This window comes from Sceloporus occidentalis, unplaced genomic scaffold (assembly GCF_023333645.1).
Source record: "Sceloporus occidentalis isolate IW3139 unplaced genomic scaffold, rSceOcc1.0.p SCAF_3, whole genome shotgun sequence".
Classification (NCBI taxonomy): Eukaryota; Metazoa; Chordata; class Lepidosauria; order Squamata; family Phrynosomatidae; genus Sceloporus; species Sceloporus occidentalis.
Window position 1 is genome coordinate 208,435,175 of NW_028316983.1, and position 27,256 is coordinate 208,462,430.

Sequence of the window (27,256 nt, forward strand, 5' to 3'; positions counted from 1 at the left end):
CATCATGCAGCACTTGGGTCTGGAACTACCAACCTTCCGATTGTCAGAATTGATGTCTTAACCACTAAGCCACCACATCCTTTTAAGACTAACTGGTTTTTATTTTATATTTTTGATATAAACCTGCTTCTACAGATGCAGTACAGAGTGTATTGCAGCTGAGGAAGTGGGGTTTTGTCCATGAAAGCCCATGCTAAAATAAAACCCAGCTAGTCTTAAAGTTGCTGCCACATTTCTTATTTTTGTCTCCTTCCCTCCCTTTTATTCCATGTACTGAAAAATAATAGCTTAATAGCACAGCAAATGCTTTGTTAGTTCAATCCAACCAATCATCCCTTTCCAGTTAGTAGACATTAAGGAGCAGGTCTTAAAGAGCTACAGAACTCTCTATGTTCAGAGGGAGAAAATATAGATGGAATGATGCAGACTAAGAACAGAGGCAAGATTTTGCAAACTGAGGAGAGAAATGGACCTATCACAGGGTTTTCGGGGGATGAAAGTGTGTGACTTGCCCAAAGTGACTCAGTCAATTTCCATGGAAAAGAACCCAAGAACACAAGATCAAGAGTTCTTTTCCATTGACTCTTTCCTCCTCAGTTTTCAAAATCTGTTCCTGCTTCTGTTTCCCATGCCAGTTCTGTTTCTGGACTGGCATGAGAAAACATCTCTCACATGACTGGATTCCTCCTGTCCAGAAAAGGACAAACTGTCTATCAGATAGCTTCATATCTTCATATACAGTATAGTCAGAGTCCTACAAAAATAATGAATAAATTTGATAGGTGGTCTTTTTATCACATAGACTGGGTTTTGTTTGTTTGTTTAATATGAAGGAGAACGAGGGGGAGGGGTGTAGTGGTTTGAACATTGGACTATAATGCTAGAGATCAGGATTTAATTCCCTACTTGACCATGGAAACCCACTGTGTGTCTTTGAGCAAGTCACACACTCTCATCCCCAGAAAGCCCAGTGATAGGTTTGTTTGTCTTTGTGTCACCATAAGGAAGAAACAACTTGAAGACACACACTAACAAGTTCTTTTCAAATTATGTTCAGGAGGCACGGAGAATTCCAGCTTTTAGGCAAAGTGCTGGGGTGCTATTTCAATTTCTCATGAAGCACCAGTGTCAGTAAGGTTCCACTAGGAAGCACTCTGGGAAATTAAAATGGCAGCTAGACTGGAAAACATAATTTTACCAAATATGTATATTGTTTTATTATCACAATATGGAGTAAGGGGCCACTGACATGGAAGATCTTTAAAAGAGAAACAAACCAATTCATAGGGGATGATGGGGCTAGCAGTGCCTGCTCATCTTTATGAGCATCCAGTATCAGAGGCTGTAGGTCTTTAAATACCAGTTACTGGGAAATACAAGCAGCAGGGTATTTTTGTGGTTATTGGCATTCCATATACAGTAGTTTGTTATTGAACAAACACAGGGTGCTGGACTAGATGGGCTTTTGCATTGATTCAGCATTTCTCTCCTTTTCTTCTCAGGTTAGGTGTCAATGGTGGATTTTGCATGGGGCACTTGGGAACAATGTGAATTCATTAGCTCAATTATGTAAATGTCTGTAATTGATGTCATGCCCCACTTCATTCTGCAGAAATTACTTAAGGTTCTGTTCTGTAACAGTGGATTTACACTAGGGAAGTATAATAATATATGTTGGCATATTTGCAAAGAAAATCAAAGAAGGATACCAGCATAGGGAAGTTGTAAGAGCTCACATCTCCTCTGAATGTGGCCCTAATGCAAATCTAGTTTTCATAAAAGCACTTTCTATATGTGTGTGTGTATGCATGAGCACATGTGTGTATGAAATATCTTTAACAGCATAGCTAAAACATCCATTTATTCAAAAATAATAATAGATTTAATATGGTGAAAGAAACCTCATTTAAAATTCCTGTACAGTACTATAAACCTTCTAAAACCACATCAGAAAGTACAGATGTCTAGTCCACTGATGTAATATCACTTCAAACAAACATTTCACATGCTCTCTCAGCCTTTTCAGTGTTTTTACATGGTCCACCCAAATATCTAACTGCTGTCTGGAACAATAGCTGGGAATTCTTCCAGATTACTAATCTTTTAAAATGTTAAAACAACTAATATGAAGCATAGGATGAATAAAAAGCTCTCTCGCATAATATACCATATGTTTTTAAACTTGTATCCACATTACTGTAATAACATCATTCAATTAGTAATAATGACATGGACTTTCCACTTATGTAACACCTTTTGTTTTGAGGATTTGGAAGCTCTATGCACATCAACAAATTATGTCACGCAAAACTCCTTTGAGGTTTCAGCCATTCCTATCAACTACTAAGATATTTATAACAATAATCTCATGTTCAAATAAAATTACATTTTAATATATTTCCACTATTATAATGGAATTAAGTGGGGATTTCACTTCAAAAATTAAATTGCTGATATCTACTTCTGAGCTCTCTCTTTTTATATCCAATGAATCACCACAGAAACATTTTAGCAGAGCAATGTCAAGTGATTCTAATTTTCTACCTGATTATAGTACCTTTCCACCTTTTCAATATTAATTTAATGGTAATATATAATTAAAATAGTTTATTTAAAAATCCTTTGTATACTGTAGTTATTTCTTTTTTTGTACTGTATCAGTTTCTGTTTGTGAGCAAGAAATAGTTATTTAGTATCATAAAATCATAAAAATCAAAAGTAGTAATTTTGCATCTGATCTGTGCCTCACTTCTCACAAATGACAAGAAAAACTATGTGGGAAATACAGAGACTACTTATTACTGTGTCAAATGTTCCCTAATAGTGGAATTAACTAAAAGACACTGGATTTGATGAACCTATAGCATTAAAGAAAGGTTGTGTGTGTGTGTGTTTTAAAAAATACCCCCTACATAGTTTTATATTAAAAGTGTGGGTTTGGGGGGCTTGTTTTTAAGAAATCAAACACAGAAAAAGAGAAATCTATAGTTGGTGAGCGATTCAGCTGGATTCTCTATACAACTGGAAACATTCTGAATATTGTTACTACACCTTTTCCACAGTGATAAATACAACGTGTTGACATCTTTACTTACTTAAAATATTTTTGCCCATAATTTCTCTTGAAAAGGTTTCCAATGTAAAAGACATGATGACATGTCTTACATCTGGGTGAATTAGAACCAACCAAAAAAAGAGAGCTAACATGATGTATCAGATCAGAGCACAGATTACTGTAGTATTTATGAGTAAATATTACATGAGCATAGTCTCTGCTTAAAATGATTGGTCAGAAAAGCTATCAATTACAGTAATTATAAACTATTTCCAGTATTAGAACCCCATCTCTGGAGTGCAAGCAGAGGGTGTTACTTTATCAGTATCTGACTAGTTGGTTTCACATAGCCTGATGGGCAACCAGACTAAGAAGCTGTACAGAATGGTAAGTAAGCGTCGGCACCGTGGGGGTGTGGGGGCATGGTGTTTGGACAATGCACACCCCGACACCACCTTGATGGCGGCATCATGCTGCCCACCTGACTGCATGGTGGGTGGCGTTGCGGTGCTCCACTGGCACAGCATTCACACATCACACATCAAAAGGAGCGCCGAAAAGTGTTGCCATGGCAACAAGGGCACCCTTTTTGCCAGGCATTTTGCCAATTCTTTTTGACCGAGAAAAACACTGGATTGGAGCCGTGGTGTGTGGTTGCCACGGCCCCAATACGGCACTCAAGATGCCCCTTACCTGCTGACTGTTTTGCCCCCAAGTTGGCTATTCCTCTGATATAGCATGACTCTTAAGTTCTTACATGTTTTTATGTTCTCAGACATTACAGTTATTACACGTCTTCATGGCTCTCAGTTAATCATGCTTTATCATCTTCTGGCCTATGAGGGAGTTGACCAGGCAGGCCCAGCTCCATCAGGGCTAGCCTGGAAGAAGGGACTCCTCCCTTCATAACTGTCATCTTCCAGCCTGCGAGGGAGTTGACCAGGCAGACCCAGCTCCATCAGGACTAGCCTGGAAGAAGGGACTCCTCCCTCCATAACTGTCATCCTCTAGCCTATGAGGGAGTTGACCAGGCAGGCTCAGCTCCATCAGGGCTAGCCTGGAAGAAGAGACTCCTCCCACCATAACTGCCATCCTCCTGCCTATGAGGGAGTTGACCAGACACGCCCAGCTCCATCAGGGCTAGCCTGGAAGAAGAGACTCCTCCCTCCATAACTGTCATCCTCCGGCCTATGAGGGAGTTGACCAGGCAGGCCCAGCTACACCAGGGCTAGCCTGAAGAAGAAAAGCCCTCCCTCCAGTCCATCTGCCTTGGTCCAGGCTTCAGAGGGAGAGAAGAATGCTGGACTTGATCCCCTCCCCCCCTCACCATTCCCTTCTCCTTTTGTATCGTGTCTTTTTAGATTGTAAGCTTGAGGGCAGGGAACCGTCTATTATCCCCTCTGTTGCAAGCCGCCCGGATTCCCAGTGATTGGGCGGCATATAAATAAATCCTATTATTATTATTATTATTATTATTATTATTATTATCCTTGCTTTGTTTTAAAATGCAACTTAAGATTTGCTTTGTACATTCTGAGACAATGGCAAATTATGGTTTTCCAAGAAACTAGAATAAGTGGTGGTTTTGGTGTTTGTTTTTTCCTTTCCAAATTCAAGGTTCAGTTCTTTTCATGCGCCTAATAGCCTGGAAGTATGCCTGAATATTCTCCATATGTGATTTACTGTGTGCCCCAAAGTCATTTTTGACTTATGGTGACCCTAATGCCATAATCATAGTGTTTTCTTGGCAAGTTTCTTCAGAGGTAGTTTGCCATTGCCATCCTCTGAGAGTGAGAGAATATTACTTGCCCAAGGTAACCCAGTGGACTTTTATGCTTGAGACGGGAATCAGATCCTGGTCTCCAGAGGTGTAGTCTGACACTCAAACCACTATGCTACTCCCTCTCTCTCCCATTTGATACATGATCTTAAAATGCTAAAAATACCCTAAACTAAATTGGGAGATCATGTATAGAAACACATTACATAATCTTATCAGATCTATTCAATCACTTCTAAATACATACTACACTTATTCTCCTACACATAAAAGATGATGAGTCTGAAGTTGAGACCTTTTACTATTGGTGGAGAGTCATAACAGTTATCTTCTACAGACAGGTCACCGTAACTCTGGAACAGCTGGAACCCAGGGAACTGTTAACATATACTTTCCCCAAAAAACCCAAAAAACAAACAAACAAAAAAACAAAAAAACCAAAAAAACCAGATAGCACAAAAAAGTGAAAAAGTGGTTTCTGAACCTTTGTCCAATTGAATTTTTTTTTAAGTCTCAAGGGTTCTGTCATTTTAGTAAATGGACACTGAGTCTAGGTAGCTGCATCATTGCTACAAACAAAACATGGAAGAGCCATGAACCTTTTGAAATTTTGAATATTTTGTATTTGAAACGTACCGTATTCATATTTATTGTGAGGTTTTTTATTTAGCATAGTTCAGCACTTTCACCTTCATCCAGTTTTACCATATTTTCAAAGAGCAGTGAAATCAGGGGATATTGAAACCAGCACAGTGCAGATAAGTGTCAGCATAGTGTAGCGGTTTGAGTGCTGGGCTATGACTTTGGAAACCAGGATTCAAAATCCTGCTCACTCATGGAAACCAACTGGATGTCCTTGGGCAAGTGACACTTACAGCCTCAAGGGGAAGACAAAGGCAAACCCCTTCTGAACAAATCTTGCAAAGAAAATCCTGTGATAAGTTCGCCTTAGGGTAATCTTAAGTCAAAAACAATATGAAGGCACCTAACAACAATCGTGTGAATAGGTAGTATTCATACTCGGGTTTACTTTCAGATGCAAACCTAACATATGATTACAGTTAATTGTCCAGTAAGAACAGTATATGGAGTTATCCTTACCTAGATTGTGCTTTACCTATTGGCTCTGATCCACATTTTCATTTCCTTATATGTGGGTTTTAAGGAAGAAGGAAGGAGAAAGATCACAAATGAATATACTGTTTGGCTCTAATAGTTGTTCTGTTATTTTCTGGTGAGAAATAAATCTGCTATGGTAAACTTGTTACCTTAAAAAAATATGGACACCAAATTATATATTCTATCTACAACAGAGCCAAAAATGTGATTGGCAAAGGAATTAGTTTCCCATATGGAACTTCTAAGAGTACCTGTAATAACAACAGTATTTACAGCAGATATTGTCAACTGTATTTGCTTATGTTCTTTCATTAACAATATTTCTGCATCATTATTGGAGAGGTATTACACCACAAAAACTGAACAAACCCAACAATATCAGTGCAGTAAGATAAAAGGGATATTCACAATCAGTTTCTGCTGGTAAAGAGCATATCTAACACTACCTCAGAATGTATGGGAGAAAAGGAAAGAAATTACCAAGCAACCATGGGGAAAGTTTACATATACAAATTTATGGAAATATAAAGATAGGACATCAATCTTGTGTTAATGTAAAAAAAAAAATCAAGAGTAATTAGATTTTCCAGAGTTGATGGGAAATGTTCATAATGATTATTTCTGGGGAAAGGAGGTTAATTTACTTGTTCAAGAGGAAATTAATGCCAATTTTAGGTCTAAAAGTGAGGTATCGTGGGTGGGGAGATGTTTTCTCTATGAGAGCATCAGAAAAGTGGATTGTGATACAGACCAGTAAATTTATTAAACTCATTGATGGACATGAATATAACTAGGAATTTCATCCTAAATTGATGGTGGCTTATATTAATGTAGCTATAGAAATAAAAGACTTGTCCAGTGAGTGGCATGAAATTAAAGATTTCCATGTTGTGGCATCACTAGCTTCTTCCACAAACATTTGGGGGAAGAAAATCTAAATTCTTAAGCATCAATCATTGGTTGGTGTATACAAACTGGCAGGAAGTTGACCCTGAATTAGAAAGAAGACTGTTCTCCTGGTTTGAAGGATAGTATATTTCCCAAAATCTGGGGGATGAGGCCAAATGGTTTTGTAGGAACAAAGAAGTCTAGTTGCCAGTTTACATGAGCTCACTAGAACGAAAAGTAAATGTGAAGGACACTTTTGAAGTGAAGTCATTCTCTATGCTATTAACCTGATGAATCAGACACTGCAATCTAGGACGGTCCTCTAGTTCTACAAGAACATCCTGCATCATGAGAAGGCAAAGGAAGGCCTCCTAAGAGAAGTGAAGGACTCTGTGTCAAAGCCAGATGGTAAAAGTGTCTCCTTGGTGGATTTTATGAAGATGACCCACAGCACCATATGTGCCAAGGAAGAGACATGCACTTAAACGTGTTACCTTTGTAAAAAGGTGTCTTCATGTTGCCTGCCAACTTATGGCATGCATGTCACAGGGTTTTCTTAGGCAAGGAGTAGTCAGTTTAGCTGGTTCCTTCCTCAGAAATATAGCCTACAGTATCTGGTTTTTGCTGGTGAATAAGGCCTCTTAGATGAAGAAAAGCAAGGAAAAATAAGACCTGGCATTCAACCAAGGTACAAAAATTCTTATAGATTCCTCTCTCAAGGCATTCAGAAGAGAATATGACCATCTTGTCCCTCAGAGGTTGCTTCTAATGCCATTTTAAGGGTGTGCCAATTCCTTAGCTGAAGCTTGTAGTTTCTGGAAACTGATCACAGGTGTAGTTCACAACTGTGCGGCTTCAGGGATCACAAAGAAGAAATGCATCTAATCTTCCCCAATCTTTGCTTTAAAAAGTAAACTTAAAAACAGGTCAATACACCATCATACAACTCATTATGTATGGTTTAACTTTAAGTACACAAAAGTGGGAAAGGATAATACCTCTTTGCCTCCCATATCTAATTTTAGCATACAGGAAACATAAGGAAGATATTTTATTCATTGTTGAAATAACTATAGTTATCATCCATGGAAAATTTGCAAGTGTTAAATTAGCCACAGGAGGGCTCCACTAACATTCCCTGCCCTTCGATCAAAAGCAGCATATGGAGACATGCCCCAAGAGAATTCACAAAATTATTCAACACAAGGTCTACAACTGTCAAACAAATATGTTTCTCATTTTAAAAGGAAAACCTATCAGAACATACAATTTCATAAATATCTGTCTTAATGTACTTTGTTTATAAAAAAAAATTTAGCAACAATGAAGTAAATTAATGTGGTCTGACAAAGACATACATTATTTCCACCTGTATTTTGGCAATATTTTCAAAGAGACCAAGGAAGCAGAAGGTTTTTTTTTTTAAAAAATGGCTTCCTACCTGGTGCTGTCTAATAAACAGAAAAGGCTATATTCATACAAATGTGGATTTGAGGCGGGGGGGGGGGAGCCCTATGACATGAATATCTGTTTTTTGCTATGCTTATTTTACTTTGTTCTTTGGGAGTTCATTAGTTCCTGCTGGTTATTCACCACCTGAAATCATAATCATCTGTTTGTGACATCACAATTAGTTACTGTGAAAATGATTAGTGTGTCACAAACAGATGATTATGATTTCAGATGGTGAACAAACAGCAGGAGCAGATGGACTCCTAAGGAACAAAGTTCCTGATTTCATGCAAAAGTCCAAAGTAATAAATGAGTTAGGGAAGAAAAACAAGTGTTTTCAAATAAAAGGTTGTCAGTGGTTTTTCGATTTTACATGCACATTTTGGATGTAGACAGAATTTAGCCCTGACTGATGTATAGAAAGAAAAAATTATTTAATCTGTGGGTTTAGGGGAAATTGCAGTCTAATGCTGTTTTGAAAGCTTGTCTCCTTTGATGTACAAAGGAGCTGTCTGACTTTGGATAAGGACTATTTCAAACATGGACTGTTTTGTGTGACACTCCAGCTATAACGTAGGCTAGAAAAATTAATTGCCAGACATATTAATGTGTTTATCTATGCCAGGATGTCTTTATGTCCTATGCTATGATGGCATTATCACATTTCTAAAATTGTGAAATGACTTATGTTATCACTTGCTGATACCCTCTGTAACTTCATCTTACCCTCTCATATCTTGCCCTTCTCTCCAGCATGCGCGCATGAGATCCCATGTGATCTTGAAAGCTAAGCAGGGTCAGTTCTGGCTAGTCCTTCAATAGTAGACCACCAACAAATACCAAATGCTGTAGGCTACATTTCCGATGAAAGAACCAGCCAAATTGTCTACTCCCTGCCTAAGAAAACCCTATGAAATGCACATTGCCATAAGCTGGCAGACAACTTGAAGGCACACATACACAAACACACACATAATATGCATCTGATGTAGTAGGCTGGAGTCCACAAAAGCCCATGTTAAATAAAACATGTTTGTCTTTGAGGTGCCACCATACTCTAATTGTGTTTTCTCAGAGAAAAGAAGTGGATGACCTGCTCAAAGAAACTACTGGAACAAGCAAGCTTTTATAGTATTCGGAGGGCTATATTACTTAACTATATGTTTTACAAACAAAATACTTCCTTTGGCATTCTTTCCTAATCTCCAGTCCTGGGCCCTTTAATAGTTTGTCACACTAAATTTTAGCATATCATGCTTATCCCAAAAAAGATATAAAGGCCAAGATGAGCTTCATCCAGTTTTGTCGCTGTTGTTGAGGGCACAGGACTAGGGGGGAAAAGTGGTTCTATCTAAATATGAAAGATACTATACTTGGACTCATTTCAGTCAAAACCCTCAGACAAAGCTTCTACTAGAATTCAGTAAGGAACTGACAGATAAGTGAACAGCTCCAAGCTTCTGTCATTGTGACCATAGGCACACCTGTTCTACACAGTGACTAGACTGGTTTGTCAAGCCAGTCACAAGATCATAAGAAGGGCTGTGCAGGATCAGACAAAAGGTCTAGCTAGTCCATCATTCTGTTCCCACAGTAGCCAAACAGATGTCTATGGAAAAAGCATAAGCACGGCATGAATGCAACATCACCCTTATGCTCATGTTCCCTAGCAATTAGTCTTCAGAGGGATACTGCTTCTAATACTAAGGAATCTGCTATGTGAAAAAGTACTTTGTTCAATATTTGCTGTTAAGCCAATATCCACAAAGTACTATCTGATCAAGTGTTTTTGGAGTGATCAGAGATAATACTAGGAATGTTAACTGCTGCATGGTAGGCAACTTGCTCCTTGAGAACCCTCATTGTAGGACTCAATACAGAGTTCTTGAGGCAGAGAGGCAGATTTGTGGACACATATGGGGAAGTCTGGCTCTATGGATGGACAGGGGATGATTCACTACTTAGAATCATAGAGTTGGAAGAGACCGCAAGGGCCATCCAGTCCAACCCCATGCCATGCAGGAAATCCAAATCAAAGCATCCCCAACAGATGGCCATTTTGACTTTGTTTCCCTTTCTGCTGGACTCTGAAACCAGACAGAAAAAGCAATCAGGGAGTTGCCACAAAGAATAAATAGTCGGGGGAAAAACATTGTCCTTCTGCTCACAAATACATCCTGAAAATCCCCCTTTCCATCTATAAACTGGGTAATGTATATTTGGAAGACAATGTTTAGTTGTTGTGTGCCTTCATGTCATTTCTGACTTAGGGAAACCCTAAAACAAACCTATTAGGGGGTGTTCTTGGCAGGATTTTTTCAGAGGGGGTTTGGCCGCTGCCGTTCCCTAAGGCTGAAAGAGTGTGACTTGCCCAAGAATACCCAGTGGGTTTCCATGGCCATTACTCCACACTGGCTCTTACATAAATATATTTACATTAACTGCTGATATCTATTGGTTTCATTTCTAAAAATGGCTGTGACACATAGGGACATGCCTAACTAATCTCGGTAATCATACACTAATAGCCACTCCTCAGCTGATGCATAAAAACTCCTCTTCTGCACTCATAAAACCAGCTTCAACAGGATTAGCTGTTTCGAGATGGGATGAGCCATAAATTGGTACCTACATAGGCACCAAAGTAAATATACTCCTCTCAGCTACTAACAACATAAAGCAAATTGGTTCAGAAATCACAATTTCAAAGTTACTTTAAAACTCTGTGTATGGGCACACATGTGGTACAGGAATTGTGGGGTAACTTCTTTATCTGTGTTAGTATGGTTTGTCTAGTGCTTGATGTCAGGAAAGATAACTGGATGAAAAATGCCAACCTTTAAATCTTAAAGACCACAGATAACCACAGAAACGAGGAAAGACAAGCAGAAAATAAAACTATGAAGATAGGAATTAGGCAGAAGCAGGAAGAGATTTAGAGGTAAAGATGGTACATTTTGAAAGTCTCTCAGAAGAAGCAGGGACTTCTTTTTCTTTTTCTTTTTTAGAACCAGATGCTGAATAACTTAGCTGTGAAAAATCCTCAGGTCAGTTGACTAGGGGCTTGAGCAGATGGAGAAAAAAAGCCAACTTACATTCAGGTTTTCCCAATCCATAGGGAGAACCTACCGCCTGCAATGCCAGTTCCCACAATGGGCTGAACAGCTACAGGAAGTACACAACACTCCCCTTCTTCTGCCAAGATGTACTAGCCAAAACAATACATTCGCAGATACAAATTGTGCCACACCATTATTATTATTCTCTTCCACCCAAAAACACATGTGCACATGTGCAAAGATGCGGCACCAGCAGCCACCAGTTGCCTCCTTCATCCTGCTCATATGCCAGCCCGTTTGATGCCCTGTGCAACTGGCAGTGCAACCATCCACTCAACTGCACAAGTGATCAACTGCCCATACTGCACATTGGTGTATCCTGTGATAAGTTGCCACAGTATGATAATGAATCTCCCTTTCTCCCCCTTTCTCCATTGCTCCTGGTGGACTTGGCAGTTTGTTAACATTATGATTAAATCCATTGTGTTGTTGGTGACACCCCATGTTGATCATCATTTTGCTTCACAAGAAATGCAATGGGTTGATGGTGAGATGGGTAATAGTGCAGCTCACCACGTGTTGCACATATATAACTGATTCAGAGGCAGGTGATAAAAAAGATTATGTGCAGCAATAGTACTGGTCCTTTCCCCCATCCCTACACCAGTGCACAGTAAGAACATTGGTACAACAGTTCACACTTTCTGGCTTGAACTTGAACAAAACAAAACAAAGTCCCTGTAACCAAAAAAACCCCCAAAGATATAACAAAACACAACCACCAAAGGGTTCTGGTAAATACTAAAAAAGAATAACAACACCCTGGAGCAGAAAAACAATGTAATCTCTAAAAGGGTAAAAATAGATTTAAAATGCTAAGGGTGAATAAAATATCCAAAATACTTTGAAATTATATTCTAAATTATTTATAAAACAAAAGGCCAGACACGTTTCGACCTACGTCTTCCTCAGTGGCCTGTAAAAATATAAAAAGTATAATAGCACCTTAGCAAACAATGTGACTTTGCTCAATTTAAAAGATGCAATGAGCTTGAACTGCTCTCAGAGTGTCTTATATAACCAGCTGTGCTGATAATGAGCTTAATCCTGCTAAAACTCAAGGACAATTCCTAGGGAAAAGCATAGGGTGTGGAGTCTCTAAGGAAGGAGACTCCACTACACTCCAAGGAGTTTGTTCCACTGTTGAACAGCCCTTACTGTCAGGATGTTCCTCCTAATGTTGAGGTGGAATCTCTTTTCCTGTAGCTTGCATCCATTGTTCCAGGTCCTAGTCTCTGGAGCAGCAGAAAACAAACTAGCTCCCTCCTCAATATGACATCCCTTCAAGTATTTAAACAGGGCTATCATATCACCCCTTAACCTTCTCTTCTCCAGGCTAAACATCCCCAGTTCCTTAAGTCATTCCTCATAGGACATGGTTTCCAGACCCTTCACCATTTTAGTCACCCTCCTTTGGACACGCTCCAGTTTCTTAACATCCTTTTTAAATTGTGGTGCCCAGAACTGGACACAATATTCCAGGTGGGGCCTGACCAGAGCAGAATAGAGTGGCACGATTACTTCCCTTGATCTAGATATTATGTTTATTTATATCCCACCGTCCTCCCAGTACGGCTTACAACCCCGAGGTTATAATTGATTTCTACTATGACTAAATCTAGATCCACACCAAAGACTCCAACAAGTTGATAGAGTCTTTTATTTAATAATAAAACTCAATTTAAAAGTTAATCTACAGTTAACAATAAAATGCAAATACTGACAAATATGACAGATGACATTTTCCTAAATCAAAGACAAGAACTGTCTAACTTTTTTAGTTCAATTTGAACAATGAGATTCTAGAAAGTGAGGCAGAACCTGCAGTAAGAGAAATTGGGAAAAATAAATCACTAGGAAGAGATGATATTCCAATTGAAATGATACATTCCAAACAGACAGTATCAACTCCAGTGTTAACTAAAATATGCCAACAAATATGGAAAACAAAATGGTGGCCAACAGACTGGAAATGTTCAATATTCATCCCCATCCACAAAATACCAGACACAAAAGACTGCAGCAATTATAGGAACATAGCATAAATTTCCCATGCAAGTAAAATTATACTTAAAATTCTGCATCATAGACTCCAATCATATGTGGAGAGAGAAATCCCAGAGGTGCAAGTGGGGTTCAGGAAAGTAGAGGCACTAGGCATAATATAGCAAACACACAATGGCTAGTGGAGTGCATCAAGGCATTCCAAAAGAAAATCAGCATGTCCTTTATAGATTATAGCAAAGCCTTTGGCTGCACAGATCATGAAAAGCTTTCGAACATTCTTTTTTTTAAAAATTAAATTTTATTAGTTTAAAAGGAAAAATATAGTGTGTTAATTTACATATATACATCTTCCTATATTACAGCTATATGTTCATTTTGTATAAATTGGCTATTCCAAATAAATATATTAAGCATTTATGTTGACAATATTAATCTTCTAATAGGAAATGACATGGGAGTGCCAGTACATTTGATAGTCCTGAAGAGAAATCTGTGCTTAGAACAAGAGGCAACTGAAAGAATACAATGTGGAGAAACAGAATGGTTCCGAATTAGGAAAGGGGTCAGGCAAGGCTGAATATGATCCCCCTACTTGCTCAATTTGTATGCAGAAAATATCATATGAAGAGCAGGTTTTGTCTCAAAGGAATAAGAGTAAAGATAGGAGGAAAGAACATTAACAATTTAAATTATGTGGGAAGACACCATACTTAGTTCTAACTGAACTAAAAATATCATGGACTTGCAAAGGAAATAGCACTTTACATTACTATACAGCTTCATAGTGAACTAAGCACTCTCTCAGCAGTTTACAATGTGTCAGACTTGGAACTATTACTGTACTAAGGATGGTCAAGGAAGAAAGTGCAAAGGCAGGAAGAAAGTGCAGTGGTATTTCTTCAGTGTCTAAACCCTCTTCCTGTTTTATATCCATCAGACATTATTTCAGTCATTTTAGAGTTCAAGTCTGAATTCTCATTAGAAGCCAAAATGAATAAATTGAAGCTACTGTATTTTGAGCAACATGATTCATTGGAAAAGATAATGCTTAGTAAAATAGAAGGCAACAAGAAAAGAGGAAGACTCTATTACAGATGGATTGATTCAATTCCTATGTTTGCAAGATCTGAGAAGGGCTATTGATTATTGAGGCTCCTGGCAGTCTCATTCATGGGTTTCAAACAGCAAAGTTGTTAGTCGAAGCTGATGTAGCAATGAACAACAATTACAACAGCAGCAGCAACAAGGTCAGCCACAGTGAAGGCAGAATAAATACATTTATCAAAGTAAACATAATTGATCATTTGGCACAGTACATAATGTATTTTAAATGAGAAAAGAAAATGTTCTAAGATATCATTTAACAAGCAAAACAAAGCTGCAGCTTTCTACACTAGATGGTGTATCTATATCTATTATCTATATATCACTCCTCCAAAGCCTGACACACATCCCCAACATATATTACTAAATTAAACTTGTGCTGAATGGGGTCTATCTCACTGTAAGTAAATTTACATTATGCACTAGCATTTTAAAATAATGGTATTAGATAAAGAAAATGCTAAGCAGAAGGTTAGAGAAAAACAAAGATTAATGAAGTAGTACTTACTGTTACTTGTTGGTTCAGGATATCCAACATTTTGGCCATTCCAACCCTTGATCTCTCCTGACTGACAAACAAGAACAGAAGAGACTTAGTAAAACATGGAAATGCTATGAAAAAATATTAAAAGGTACACAGGAGATGATATGAAAGTAAAGTTGTAACGTTTAATCAACAAGATGAACCCATGGCAGAAAAGATAAAGTACTAATAAAGCACAGAGGTTCTAGGTCATAAGGATAAAGAACTAGAGGAAATGAAACATAAGCAGACAGAACACAAAAATGTAAGAACAGCCATGCACGAGCATACTAAAGGTATGTCTAGTCTAGCATCTTATTCCTTTCCACAAACAGGTCCTGAAGACACAACACTCCTGTCATTTCTCCACAGCGACTGGTACTCAGAAGCACTCTGAAGGTCCTATATACAGCCATCATTACGACAGACCTTCCTTCTATAAACTAGCCTAATGCTCATCTAACATAATGATAATAACTACACTGTGTGATAACACATTTAATCAATTTATTATGTACTGCAGGAAATACTATATATTGGCTCTCCTGAGTTTTCTGCCAATAAGTTTCATTGGCTGACTCTCCCTTGTAATTTAATGTTTTGATCATTTATTGTTGCTTTTCATTCTTTTATGATTCTGTTGTATTTTAAAATTTCATCAGTTATACACTGTTGTGTAGTTTCTTATAAAATACTGGCATACAAAGAAAATAAACATTAAAGAGGGAGAAAAACCTCCTTCTACTTTCATATTCAAAACCATGGCTTGTTATAAAACTCCCTTGTGCCTCCTCCTTTTTCTAAAATAGAATAATAATAATAATAATAATACTGTTTATTTATAGCCCGCTTTTCCAAAGAGATCAAAGCGGGTTACAACAAAGGTACTACACAATGTTCAAATTTACAAACAGCATCCACATAAAAAATTGATGATAATACATCAGAGTATTAAAAACAAGATGAAAATTATAAGGTTAAAAACCACAACAATAACTAGCTTAAAATGCTAGTGTAACGGGGAGAGAGCAGAAATCACAGCGTCTGGGGGAAAGCCTGTTGGAAGAGGAAGGTCTTCAGCTTCTTCCTGAACAGGTCAAGGGAGGTAACCGAACGGAGCTCGCTGGGAAGAGAGTTCCAAAGCTGCGGGGCCGAGTTGGAAAACGCCCTCTGTGCAGTCACGGTGTACTTCGTATCAGGAACCCTCAACAATTGCTTCCCGGCTGATCGGAGAGTGCAGGGCGGATTATATGGGGAGAGGCGGTCCTCCAAGTACTCTGGGCCCAAGCCATTTAGGGCTTTATAGGTAATAACCAACACCTTGTATTGGGCTCGGAAGCGAATGGGCAGCCAATGAAGATCTTGCAAAATAGGTGTTATGTGGCTAGTCCTGGAGCATCCAGTGACTAACCAAGCTGACTCTTGTTCTTGTAGTTTTATCCCAGATTGATTGATTGAAGAGTTTTTTAATTTACAAAAGAGGAGCCTCTGATTAGAAATACCAGAAGAAATGTTTTTTAAAAATACATTATTCTTGCAAAATTACTAATGAAAACTACAGATGGCAATCACCATCTCTCACATAGTTTTTCTAAGGTTATGCCTCCTATCATTATTTTCAGCACTGAAAACAAAGAATGCATGGTTTTTCCTTTCAGAACAATTGTTTTACCTGTATGCAAATATCAGAAAATTTAATATACTGATTAATCATCTATGAATAATTTAATTACATGATACATCTACTCAAAGAAATCTATGAATTTGCAACAGAAAATCTTCTCAGAAGCTCTCCAGGCTACAGTTATCACTATCTGACCTTCCACAAGACTTTGGATGATTCCTTTTATTATCTTTTCTTACAAGATTTTGGCAAAATGCTGTACAATAACAGAAGGAAGGCTAAAGGAAGGCTCTCAGAACCCTAAATAAGGTGAATGTCTCCATGGCATGAAATACAGAAGAATTATGAACTTCCCAGATGCTTGGCCCTTAGGAAGCAAATATTTAAAGGTAAAGGTTTCCCTTTGACAAGAGTGTCTAGTCATGTCTGTCCATTTACCGTAGTCTAGTCAAGTAGAGTGTGGTGCTCATGTCCATTACTCAGTCAAACGACGACTCATGTGGCCAGCATGACTGCATGGAACACTGTTACCTTCCCACCAAAGTAGCACCTATTTATCTACTTGCACTTTTACATGCTTTCGAGCTGCTAGATTGGCGGAAGCTGGGAGAGGACCACCATCTTGAGGAGGAGAGAAGCAGGCCAGCAACAACAGGCCTCTGCCTGCTAAGAAGTAAAGCCCTCCTCCCGACCACCATCTTGAGGGGGAGAGAAGCAGGCCAGCAACAACAGGCCTCTGCCTGCTAAGAAGACAAGCCCTCCTCCCGACCACCATCTTGCTTGTCTTTATTGCATGTTGTTCTATTTTTATTGGGGTTTTTTTGAGGTTGTTTTTATGATGTGTTAATTTTTATTGATTCTGTGAACCGCTTTGATCACCTCGGAAAAGCGGTATAAAAATAAAACATATTGTTGTTGTTGTTATTATTATTATTCTGTCCCATGGCACTTGGGCCTTGAACTGCCGACCTGCCAATCTTGCAATCATCAGAGTCAGTGTCTTAACCACTGAGCCACCATGTACCAAGCAAATATTACACCTCTACAAAACTCATGTAGGGTGTGTGGGTACTTTTATAGGGACCCCAAATAATTGTCTTGGAGGACCACATACAGAACCTACTCTTAAAATAGGACACATTGTGCCAAAGTGGAATAAATACAGATGAGTTCACAGAGAATTAAAAAAATAAGTATTTGCCTGAAACTGAGGTCATGTAACTACATTTTGCCTTTGCTCAAATTAATGCAACCACGTTTAGGTCACCGAAAATGACAGCTAAATATAGGAACAACAAGGTTTTTTTACAGGGAGCAGTGTTATTGGCAGCAATAAGATTAGATAATCAAGGTCTTATACTGCCAAAGAATAATGGGTTAAGGGAGTCTGGTGCATTTCTCCTTCTGTAGTAATTTAAATTCTTACCTTATCTGGCTGCTCTTGAAGTGGAGAAGAGGCTTTATAGCCAAGCTGTAGCAACATAGCTTCTGCTGCATTTCTTTTTGCTATTTTCTTGTTTGGACCTGTTCCTGATGTAATATCATTTCCTACTTTAATCTAGCAAAATGGAAAACAAAGTATGAATGTTCAAACATGGATACACTACGTAATACTATTGACCACTTAGTTTTTGCTTGTTTAGCCACAAGCTAATACAAAGCTGCAGATTTGTTTGTTTGCATGTGCAGTTATTTGTTATATGACTGTATGCTTCTTAATTGTGATTCCAGAGCAAATTACACTTCTCAAATCAGAAAGAAGTCAAGGAATTGTGGTGGTAGTCTGAGATTAGGGAGAAGAGACAGTATAATAATATACATATGTATGAAAACAGATCTGAAGATTCTGAGTGACACAGAGCTAAGAACATATATTTGAAGTTCCCATCCTATTTTTTTTAATTCAGCTAGTGTGGAATAGCAAATAAACTCTTAGGCTCAGACAAAAGAAATGTGTTCAAACATCTGTTCAAGTGAGGATGTTTGTAGCCCTGTTCAGATGTTCCTTCTGCATACATTTAAAAATCACATGAAGTGGCACTGGGCATGCTGGCAAACTCTACCTGTCCAGCATCACCTTTCCTTTGCAGTCCTCCACTAGCTGAAGGGGAAACATGTGATGTGAGAAGTCTCCATCACTTGTGGAACCCCCTCCCATTTGATTAAAATCCTTGAAGATCAGAGTTCTCAATCATGTAAGAATGAGTAGGGGGGGGGAATCCCTATTTGACGACTTCTTCTGCACCGTATACAGCAGTGTACAAATGGGGGAAGGTGATGTAACAAGGAGGCATGACTTTCCAATATTTCCCCTCCTTCTGTGTGAAGAAATAGAATGCCTGAAGAGGGCTTGTCTCAACTTATTACACAGCCGTTATGTAGATAAAAATGGGAGGAAAATTAGAGAAAAAATAGTATCAAGTCCCATTCTAGAATTTGTATTAATGTGATGGATGTTCTCAAAAGTATAGTTTGCATGGATGAAAATGCAGTTGTTTTCTGTGAATAACACATTCAAATATTTTTTAAAAATAAGCAAGAATACCCTTTTTTCTGTTAAATAAAACTGAGAATCTACTGTATGTCATAATTTAGGAAAATAGTGCATTTTTACATAAATTATTGAAACATTGTGAAAGCATAAATATAATCAAACAGAATATCTAGTCATGAGCTTTTCAGCAAATGAATTGCTAGGAAATTAACACTGCACTTGTATACATACCCACCCAAGAGGAAGTCCCACAGAACTCAGTATAGGTAACTATGAGTAGACATGTATAGGATTGCACCATAAATGTTTTCGGTAAACTATAATGAGGTGAAAATTCATTGCATAATGAATGAACTGCTATTTCTCAGGCTGCAAAGAAGCTTTAGGTATTATTGTAAACTCTATCAAGGACTAAATGTCTGACTACAAAGAAAGGGCTTTCCAAAATTAACTTGGGAACAGAACACCGACTAATGTCATCAGAGATTTTCCTCTGTTTATCTAACGGTCAGCCTAAGTAATGGATCCATTTCATCACATCTAAACTTGCTCTTTCTGTGACAGATAAAAATGAACATATTATCTCTGGATACTTTACTTCCACATTCAATTAAGACAAATGAAAACATGGTTTAAAACTTTATACAAAAGACATTTAACTCTGATAGGTTTTTGACAGCCATAATAAATCTACTGGGTCTTTGTCTAATGTGACATGATCTTTTGTGCGAACATTTTGGAAAGAGTATCATATGACTTAGCTATAAAGTTTATTTATAACCACTAAAATAAATGAACTAAAAGCAAAAGCATTCAAGTAAGTGAAGTATTTTAAGTCTTGAAAATTTTAATGAGAGAAATTCAAACACATGCTTAATTTCCCCATTGAAATTGACAGAACCCAAGAGTGCTAAACTTTGCCTGGATTATGTCCTCAGAGCCACAGAAAAGGTTCTCTCAATATGACATGTAGCTTTGTAAATTGTTTTTATTTAAATAATTATTGGTGCAGAAGTCGACTAATTCTTACTGGGAAAGCAACACAAACAGAAGGAAAGCTTATCACTTCAGTCCTCCACCATGACTGAAATGGAAATTGCCCCACCTCACATCACTCCTATGTGGCTTATTTATGAAAAACATCTTTCTGATACCAGCTGGAATAAAAGAACACTATTTTTTGTTAGAATGAAAAGAAGGAAAAGGGGGGAGATGATGGCGAAGATGAAGACTGGATTCTAACTGATGTCCTATTGACAGAAGTTCTATTTACAGGAAGTGCCTGTTGGAAAATAGGGAGACAGAATTTCCAGTGTTTTATCTTCTAACTTCTTGTTCTCTGTACCCTTAAAAATCTGTTCCAGGGACTTGGGGAACTCCAATAGTATTCTTAACCAGTGGTGCATTTCAGAATTGCAGAGACATCTGCTATTTTTTTTTTAAAAAAAAATCCCCTCAGTCAACATTATAGAATAATTTTTATTTGGAAAATTTGGGGGGAGGGGAGTCCTATCGTTTGCTTTTTATAGATATATATATACATAACAGAAGTGCACCTTAATGGGAAAAACAGGGGAAGAAATCAATTTTATTCTCTAAAATATACAAGCCGAGTGATTTGTTTTTAGTCCCAATATTCAAAATAAAATTGTTGGTAAAGGTAGGTTTAAGCAGGGGCATGAAATTTTAAAAATATTTTTCATAAGGAGACACTGGTTTAAGAAAGAGCTGCTCAAGGACAGGCTTCCACTGTCTCAGGATCCTTTCCATAGACATGAAGAAGAGAACTCATCCCATCATCATGAACAAATCAACAAAAATCACTAGTGCTATACAAATGCTTATATATTACTATATTTCCAGATACTTCATATATATAAAGTGTGTGCTGATACAGTGCAGACACAAAACCAAAAATAAAAATAATTGTTGGAAGTCTGTACATGCACAGTTTTTAGCCCTATTTATTTATCTTATAGTTCTAATCTTATTTAGAATATCCACTGAGGTGAGACTTATTGATGAGTAAATATAAGGCAATGTTTAAAATATTTGAAAAACAACAACAACTGTATTTCTGGATGTTTATAGTATTTATACCAAAACTATAATATTTGTTATACCAATATTAACTACATTATGGTTTGTCTCTGCAATTCATCTTTTTAAGGATACTGTAGCTGAATAGATACAAACAAATAAATGAAATACATGAGACAACTGATAATTAATAATGATAAAGACTTGCCCAAAGTTGCCCTGTGGGTTTCTATGGCTGAGTGGGGATTTGAAACCTGGTCTCCAGAATCCTAGTCCAAGATTCTATCATTATACCATGCTGGCTTTCATAATTACATAACTACAGGGAACAAATTTCACATAAAAGATGGGTGATATGTTTGTTACAACTGGCTGAATATTTGCAGCTGGGAAAAAACCTGATACCTTTACTTCTTGTGATTTGAACATAATTTCATAAAGCAAAAAAGATTCATACCCTATTGCTATTCGCTTCTTTAGCTTGCATAGGAAGAACAAGTAATTAAATGAGTATGCTCCTTGGATTTATCTCCCCCCCCCCCCCCTTTAACCTGCTCAGAGAAAAAATTAAAATATTCATTTGGAAAATAACAACTTGGGGGTACCTGCATAACAAACTCCCGGCGACGAGGCATTCCTTTTTCAGAAAGAAGAAGATACTCTGGTTCCTTTTCTCGTTTGGCTTGCTGAATCTGAGCCAGACGGCTGATGGGGTTCATTCCTTGACCATATTCTGGTCCAGTCTAAAGTAAATTGGAAATGAAGTAGGTATGTTTGTTGCCATGCCTCATGAAGACTTATAAAATATATCTCCTTAATAACAAGGTTTCTCACTAGTTCCACTTCTGCCATTAAATGTTTAAATCCAAGTGGTGACTCCTGAAAGAATTACTACAGAAGACATAACTAGAAAACACAGTCCCACAAGGGAAATCTAGTGCACATCTCGCTTACAGACTTGCTTATTTCTTTGTGAGCACTACTATCATACTATATTGGGACAATCACAGAATTCAGTAACATACACATCAGACAAGAAAGACATTAGAGAATCTAGGTAAAAATGGATTCCTAGGAAGTTAAGCTGCAAATAGTGTCTAAGGCATGCCTCACCAGGATCTTCACTAAAAAGCTAGAGAGGAAATGTAATTAAATGAATCCACCACTGGTACTTGGTACTCACCATCACTGACTTGGCAACTGCAGATCTTCATGTAATTTTTGGGGAGGAAATATACAGAGTAACTCACTTGGCACAGCATGGTAGCTAAAGCAACAGCCTCCCTCCCAAGGCGCAAGTCCTGAGTTAACTGATTTATAGTACTTTGTTCACATACTCCTTTTTCAAAGTCCACTAAAATGTGGTCAAAACAATTACAGAACCACTTTTCCAAGTTATTTCTAATAGCAGATTTCCATACTTAGTGTAATTTCCTAGCTTTGCACCAAGAAAAAGGACTTTCTTGTTCCTGGATTCCTGTCCCCCCCCCCCCCCCCCAAAATGATCTACATTTAAACCCATTTAATTGATCTACATTTGAATGCAGTCTGGGATACATTTGGTCTGATATGCTTTATCCATTTAAATCATTGCAACAATTCTGTGGGTTTAGTCAATTTTACTGGACCATTTATACAGAAGGGAAAGGAGAACGGTCAGAGAGATCAAATTTCCTAACATTACACAACAAGACAAGATTGAAAGATAGGTTGACACCCATCCCTCCACCCCTAGAGAGTCTATATAAAGTATCCCCCATGACAAATTAAGTGTAAGGAAAATGCTTGCTTGGAGCAGATGGCTATCAACACTGATAGCAAAGAAATGTAAGATGGGAGTAAGATGTGCAGGGAAATTAAGAAACATACTATGCATTTAGGTCTTATGCTACAATGGTAAAGAAGAATTTATAAGTGAAATATACATAAAGTTTGCATTAAAAAGTGAGACATATTCACTGATCTGCACAGCAACTAAACCAAAGTTGTTAAATTTAAACCACTTAATCATTTAAATTTACTGTGTTTGGGTACAGGCCATTATGCTATAAAATATTAAAAAGCAGTAAAAACTGTGCACAGACACAAACACACACACAATTTCTCTCTTCAGTAACATAGGTTATCTTTGTTATTGTTGTCGGCCAACAAGTCATTTCTGACTTATGGCAACTCTAAGGCAAACCTATCACTGGATTTTGTTGGAAAGTCTTTGTTCAAAGGGGATTTGCCTTTGCTGTCCTCTGAAGCTGAGAAACTATGACTTGCCCAAGGTCACCCAATGACTGAATGGGGATTCAGACCCTGATTTTAAGAGTCATAGTCCAACACTCAAACCACTACATCATGCTGTAAATCATGAATACAATTAATATGATAGGTAAAGTACATATAAACAAAAGAATAACAATGATGTGAATATTGAAAATCTTTCTTTATGGTGCAAACAATTATTTTATTAATATGGGTTATTTCATAGCAATATATTATAATCTACTCATATAAATTATTTGTGCAGTAAATTGAAGATTCATGTATCCCATCAACTTCAGTAAACCTAATTAAGCTTAAAGTGAATACATTGGGCTTTTTTAAAAATTGTAATTCATTGCTAAAAACGCTGGAGTTCTGGAAGATCGAGGTTTGTGTTGCCCTGCTGAATGTGACTTAAGAAGGTGTGAGGAAATATCACTCATGGTCAAATAGTTTTAACTGCTTTAGTACATAATTATTTTCATCCTGACCCACCCCCTACCAATCCCAATAAAATAAAATGAAGGAAAGGAAGGACACTTACATAATCTATTGCAAAGATGACAGACTAAAGAGATTTTTTATGATGCTGAGCCTAAGTGGTAATGTTTCACAAATTATATAGGGCATGGCATATGGCTGACTTGTACAACACCTGAGTTCGATCAGATTTAATGCAGATAAGCTAACTCTAGCCTACCCACCCCCAAACTTTTAGGAGGAATTTCAGATGAATACACAGATCAGGAGGACCAGCCCTCAAGACTGAAGCTCGTGAATCCTACAAGCAGCAATAAATCCACTGCCACCAGGAATAAACACTCCATTTAAGAAATCTGAGCTCACAGGAATTTAGGAGGCTCAGAAAGAAGCTTCATTAAAGTTCTGGAAAGCAAACTAATATCCTGTAACAGAAAAAAAAACCCAGTTTTGATGGATGGGTCGGTTACAATTCAAAAGCTCTTATAGACAGGATAATTGTAAGGCAACCAGAACCTGGCATTTCAGTAGATTCTTCAAAATCAAAAGGTTACAGCAGAAAACATCTAAATAGTGATTCCTTTAAAGTGTGAGCAAAGAAATTCATCTGAAATTCATTGAAATTTGAGTAGGTCTTAAGATTTGCTCAAGTAACAATGGCTAATATAATTAAGAATTTTGTGAGTTTACATTTCTTTTAAACTCAAACACCCTTATTTCCAAGACAAAGAAGTGACCTTTCAGAATGAAGTATGGAAATCTGATAAATATCAGTATAAAAAGCCACTTTGTCTCCTCATTAATGCAGATTTATGCTCTCCTCTTCTCTAGTATAGAGACAGGTATTGATCTTTCCTCATCTCAATGACTGAGGAGGAAGGAACCATAGCTTAATGGTAGAGTACATATGCTTTTCAATCTTTGGGCCAGTACAGACAGGCCAAAATAAAGCGGCTTTGGGTCACTTTGGAGGTATGCTGTTTCAATGATGCATGCGTCCTAAGAGGCCAGAAGCCATGCCAAAGCCATGCTCCAGTCCTAAGGACTGGAGCACAGCTTTGGTGCAGCTTCTGGCCTCTTAGGACGCATGCATCATTGAAACAGCATACCTCCAAAGTGACCCAAAGCAGCTTTATTTTGGCCTGTCTGTACCGGCCCTTTGTTGTCTCCTGTTTTGTTTTGTTTTGAAACTGGTAGGTCAGTCAGGTTGATTATCTTCAAATATTTAGGACTTCACTTCCCATGAACCCCTTCTGATATAGGGAATGACAGAAAGACTGGGAACTGTAGACAAATATATCTAGATGTGGACTAAGCATACTGTAGATAGCCAAAAAGACAAGCAAATGGGGCCTAGAACAGATCAAGCCTGGAACAATAATTAAACTGAGGCTGCTGTATTTTGGCCACATCATGAGAATTCACTCCCTAGAAAAAACAATGATGCAAGGAGTGGTGAGAGGCAGTAGGAAGAGGGGAAGAAAAAACACCAGACGGTTAGCCTCAATCAATTGATTGCGGGAACTTCTAGGAATGACCAATAACACCGGTCTTGAAGTCCCTGCACTGGCTGCCTATTAGTTTCCGGGCAAAGTACAAGGTGTTGGTGATTACCTTTAAAGTCTTACATGGCTTGGGCCCAGAGTACTTGAAGGAATGCCTTCTTCCCTATTGTCCGTCCCGCACACTAAGGCCCTCTGGATGAAATCTACTACAGCCAAAAAAATCTAGGCTAACATCAGTCTCCCAGAGGGCCTTTTCTATTACTGCTCCAAAACTATGGAACAACCTGCCAGAGGAGATCCGTCACATGCCCACTCTGACAGCTTTTAAGAAAGCACTTAAGATGGATCTCTTCCAGCAGGCCTTTCCAACTTAGTTACCCTCCCCAGATATAGAGATATTTGTCCCCTCATTTGTCTATTCTTCCCTGCCTATCTTTCTGCCAATTTTTTTTGTTTAATGTCTTTAACATTTTTAATGTTTTTATACTATTACTGTTTAATTCTGTTTTAGTACTGGGAATAGGGGGGCGGTAGGTCTAGGGTTTGATTTTTTTTTTTAACTCCACTGTAATGTGATGTATTTTATTGTTGTAACCCACCTGGATTCTTTGTGATTGGGCGGGCTAGAAATAAATTATTATTATTATTATTATTATTAATCAGAGAGACCACAGGGCGGAGCCTGAAGAGCCTGAGCACAGTGGCAGAGGATATAGGGTCTTGGAGATATCTCATACACAGGGTCACCATGAGTCGAGCTTGACTTGAGGGCAGTTAACAACAATATCAGTAGACATCAAGTATTTCCTATAAGCCAAAATATTTTGTTTTGAGGCAGCAGTCAGCAGGTCCAAGTAACAGCCAAGGGGACAATGTGAATTAGGGTAAAGAAGGAGGAAGACAATCAAACATGAAAGCAGCCAGCGATGGGCCAGAATTCATGAGAAGCAAGAAAAATATAAACAATGCCTGTAGGACCATGGATAGATCATTTGTTTTGTTCAAACTTTAGATAATGACATATCTTTCCAGGCCATGACTTGTCTTCCTAAGCTCCACTCTTATGTCTTAGATGTAAAGTACAGCCCTTCAGTCCAGACCACTTTTCCTTATTGTAGCAGGGGATTGCTAGATGGGACTTGGCTTCTTAACATGTGAAAGCAGAGCTCTTTTTAGCTGGACTTTATGTTATATCTATGTTTTAAGAAGCCTTGGTTTCTCTGTTGGGAGGATGGCGAGATCTAAAATAACAATAATAAAAAAGCAAGCAAGCAAGCATTTTAACTGTGGATATGCTATTTCAGCTTCCCAGGCCTCCTATCAACAATTTCAGAATCAGGGAATGAATCATACTACTCTGATGGGGCTGAGGCCTCAATTCAATTTTTAATCTCAATTACAGCAGTCACACTCTCCCAGTGGGAACTTGGTAAATCAACACTGACATAAATTTCATAGATTCAACAAGTCTATTCTAGTAGGGACTAACAATTGGATTTGGGCGGTGGGGAGGGGGAAGTTTAAGCAGCTATTTCAGAATAGCCCCATATAGACTTGCAGGATATCACAAGGAAAATTGTGGTTTAAAACTTTCCAAGGGAGGCTCTTCTGTAAGTGAACACAGGAAAGGAGAGGAGGAAGCACTTCAGTTTGAGACTGGTAGCCCTTATATAAAAGTTTTTAGTTGCTGAATTAGACATTTAGTTGCAGTTGTAGTGTGGCAAATCCAACCTCCACCGCTGCATTTCAGAAATGCATGTGAACAAGTACATTTTCTTGAAGAAGTGAGTTTATATTGATGCTTTTACTCTGG

The 27,256-nt window shown here is 38.0% G+C and overlaps 1 protein-coding gene across 10 annotated transcripts in view; it reads right to left on the bottom strand.

The window, feature by feature from the left end:
- STAU2 (staufen double-stranded RNA binding protein 2) overlaps nucleotides 1-27,256 on the bottom strand; it is a 205,874-nt gene that overhangs the window by 111,757 nt on the left and 66,861 nt on the right. For all 10 annotated transcript variants that reach the window (XR_016280632.1, XR_016280631.1, XM_089517473.1 and 7 more), the window contains 3 exons: nucleotides 21,811-21,948; nucleotides 18,098-18,229; nucleotides 15,033-15,093 (listed from right to left, as the gene is read on the bottom strand). Coding sequence is in view for 8 of the 10 variants with exons in the window: in XM_089517473.1 (XP_089373599.1) it covers nucleotides 15,033-15,093; nucleotides 18,098-18,229; nucleotides 21,811-21,948 (331 nt within the window). In the remaining 2 variants the exon portion in view is untranslated. The remainder of the gene's footprint in view (nucleotides 1-15,032; nucleotides 15,094-18,097; nucleotides 18,230-21,810; nucleotides 21,949-27,256) is intronic.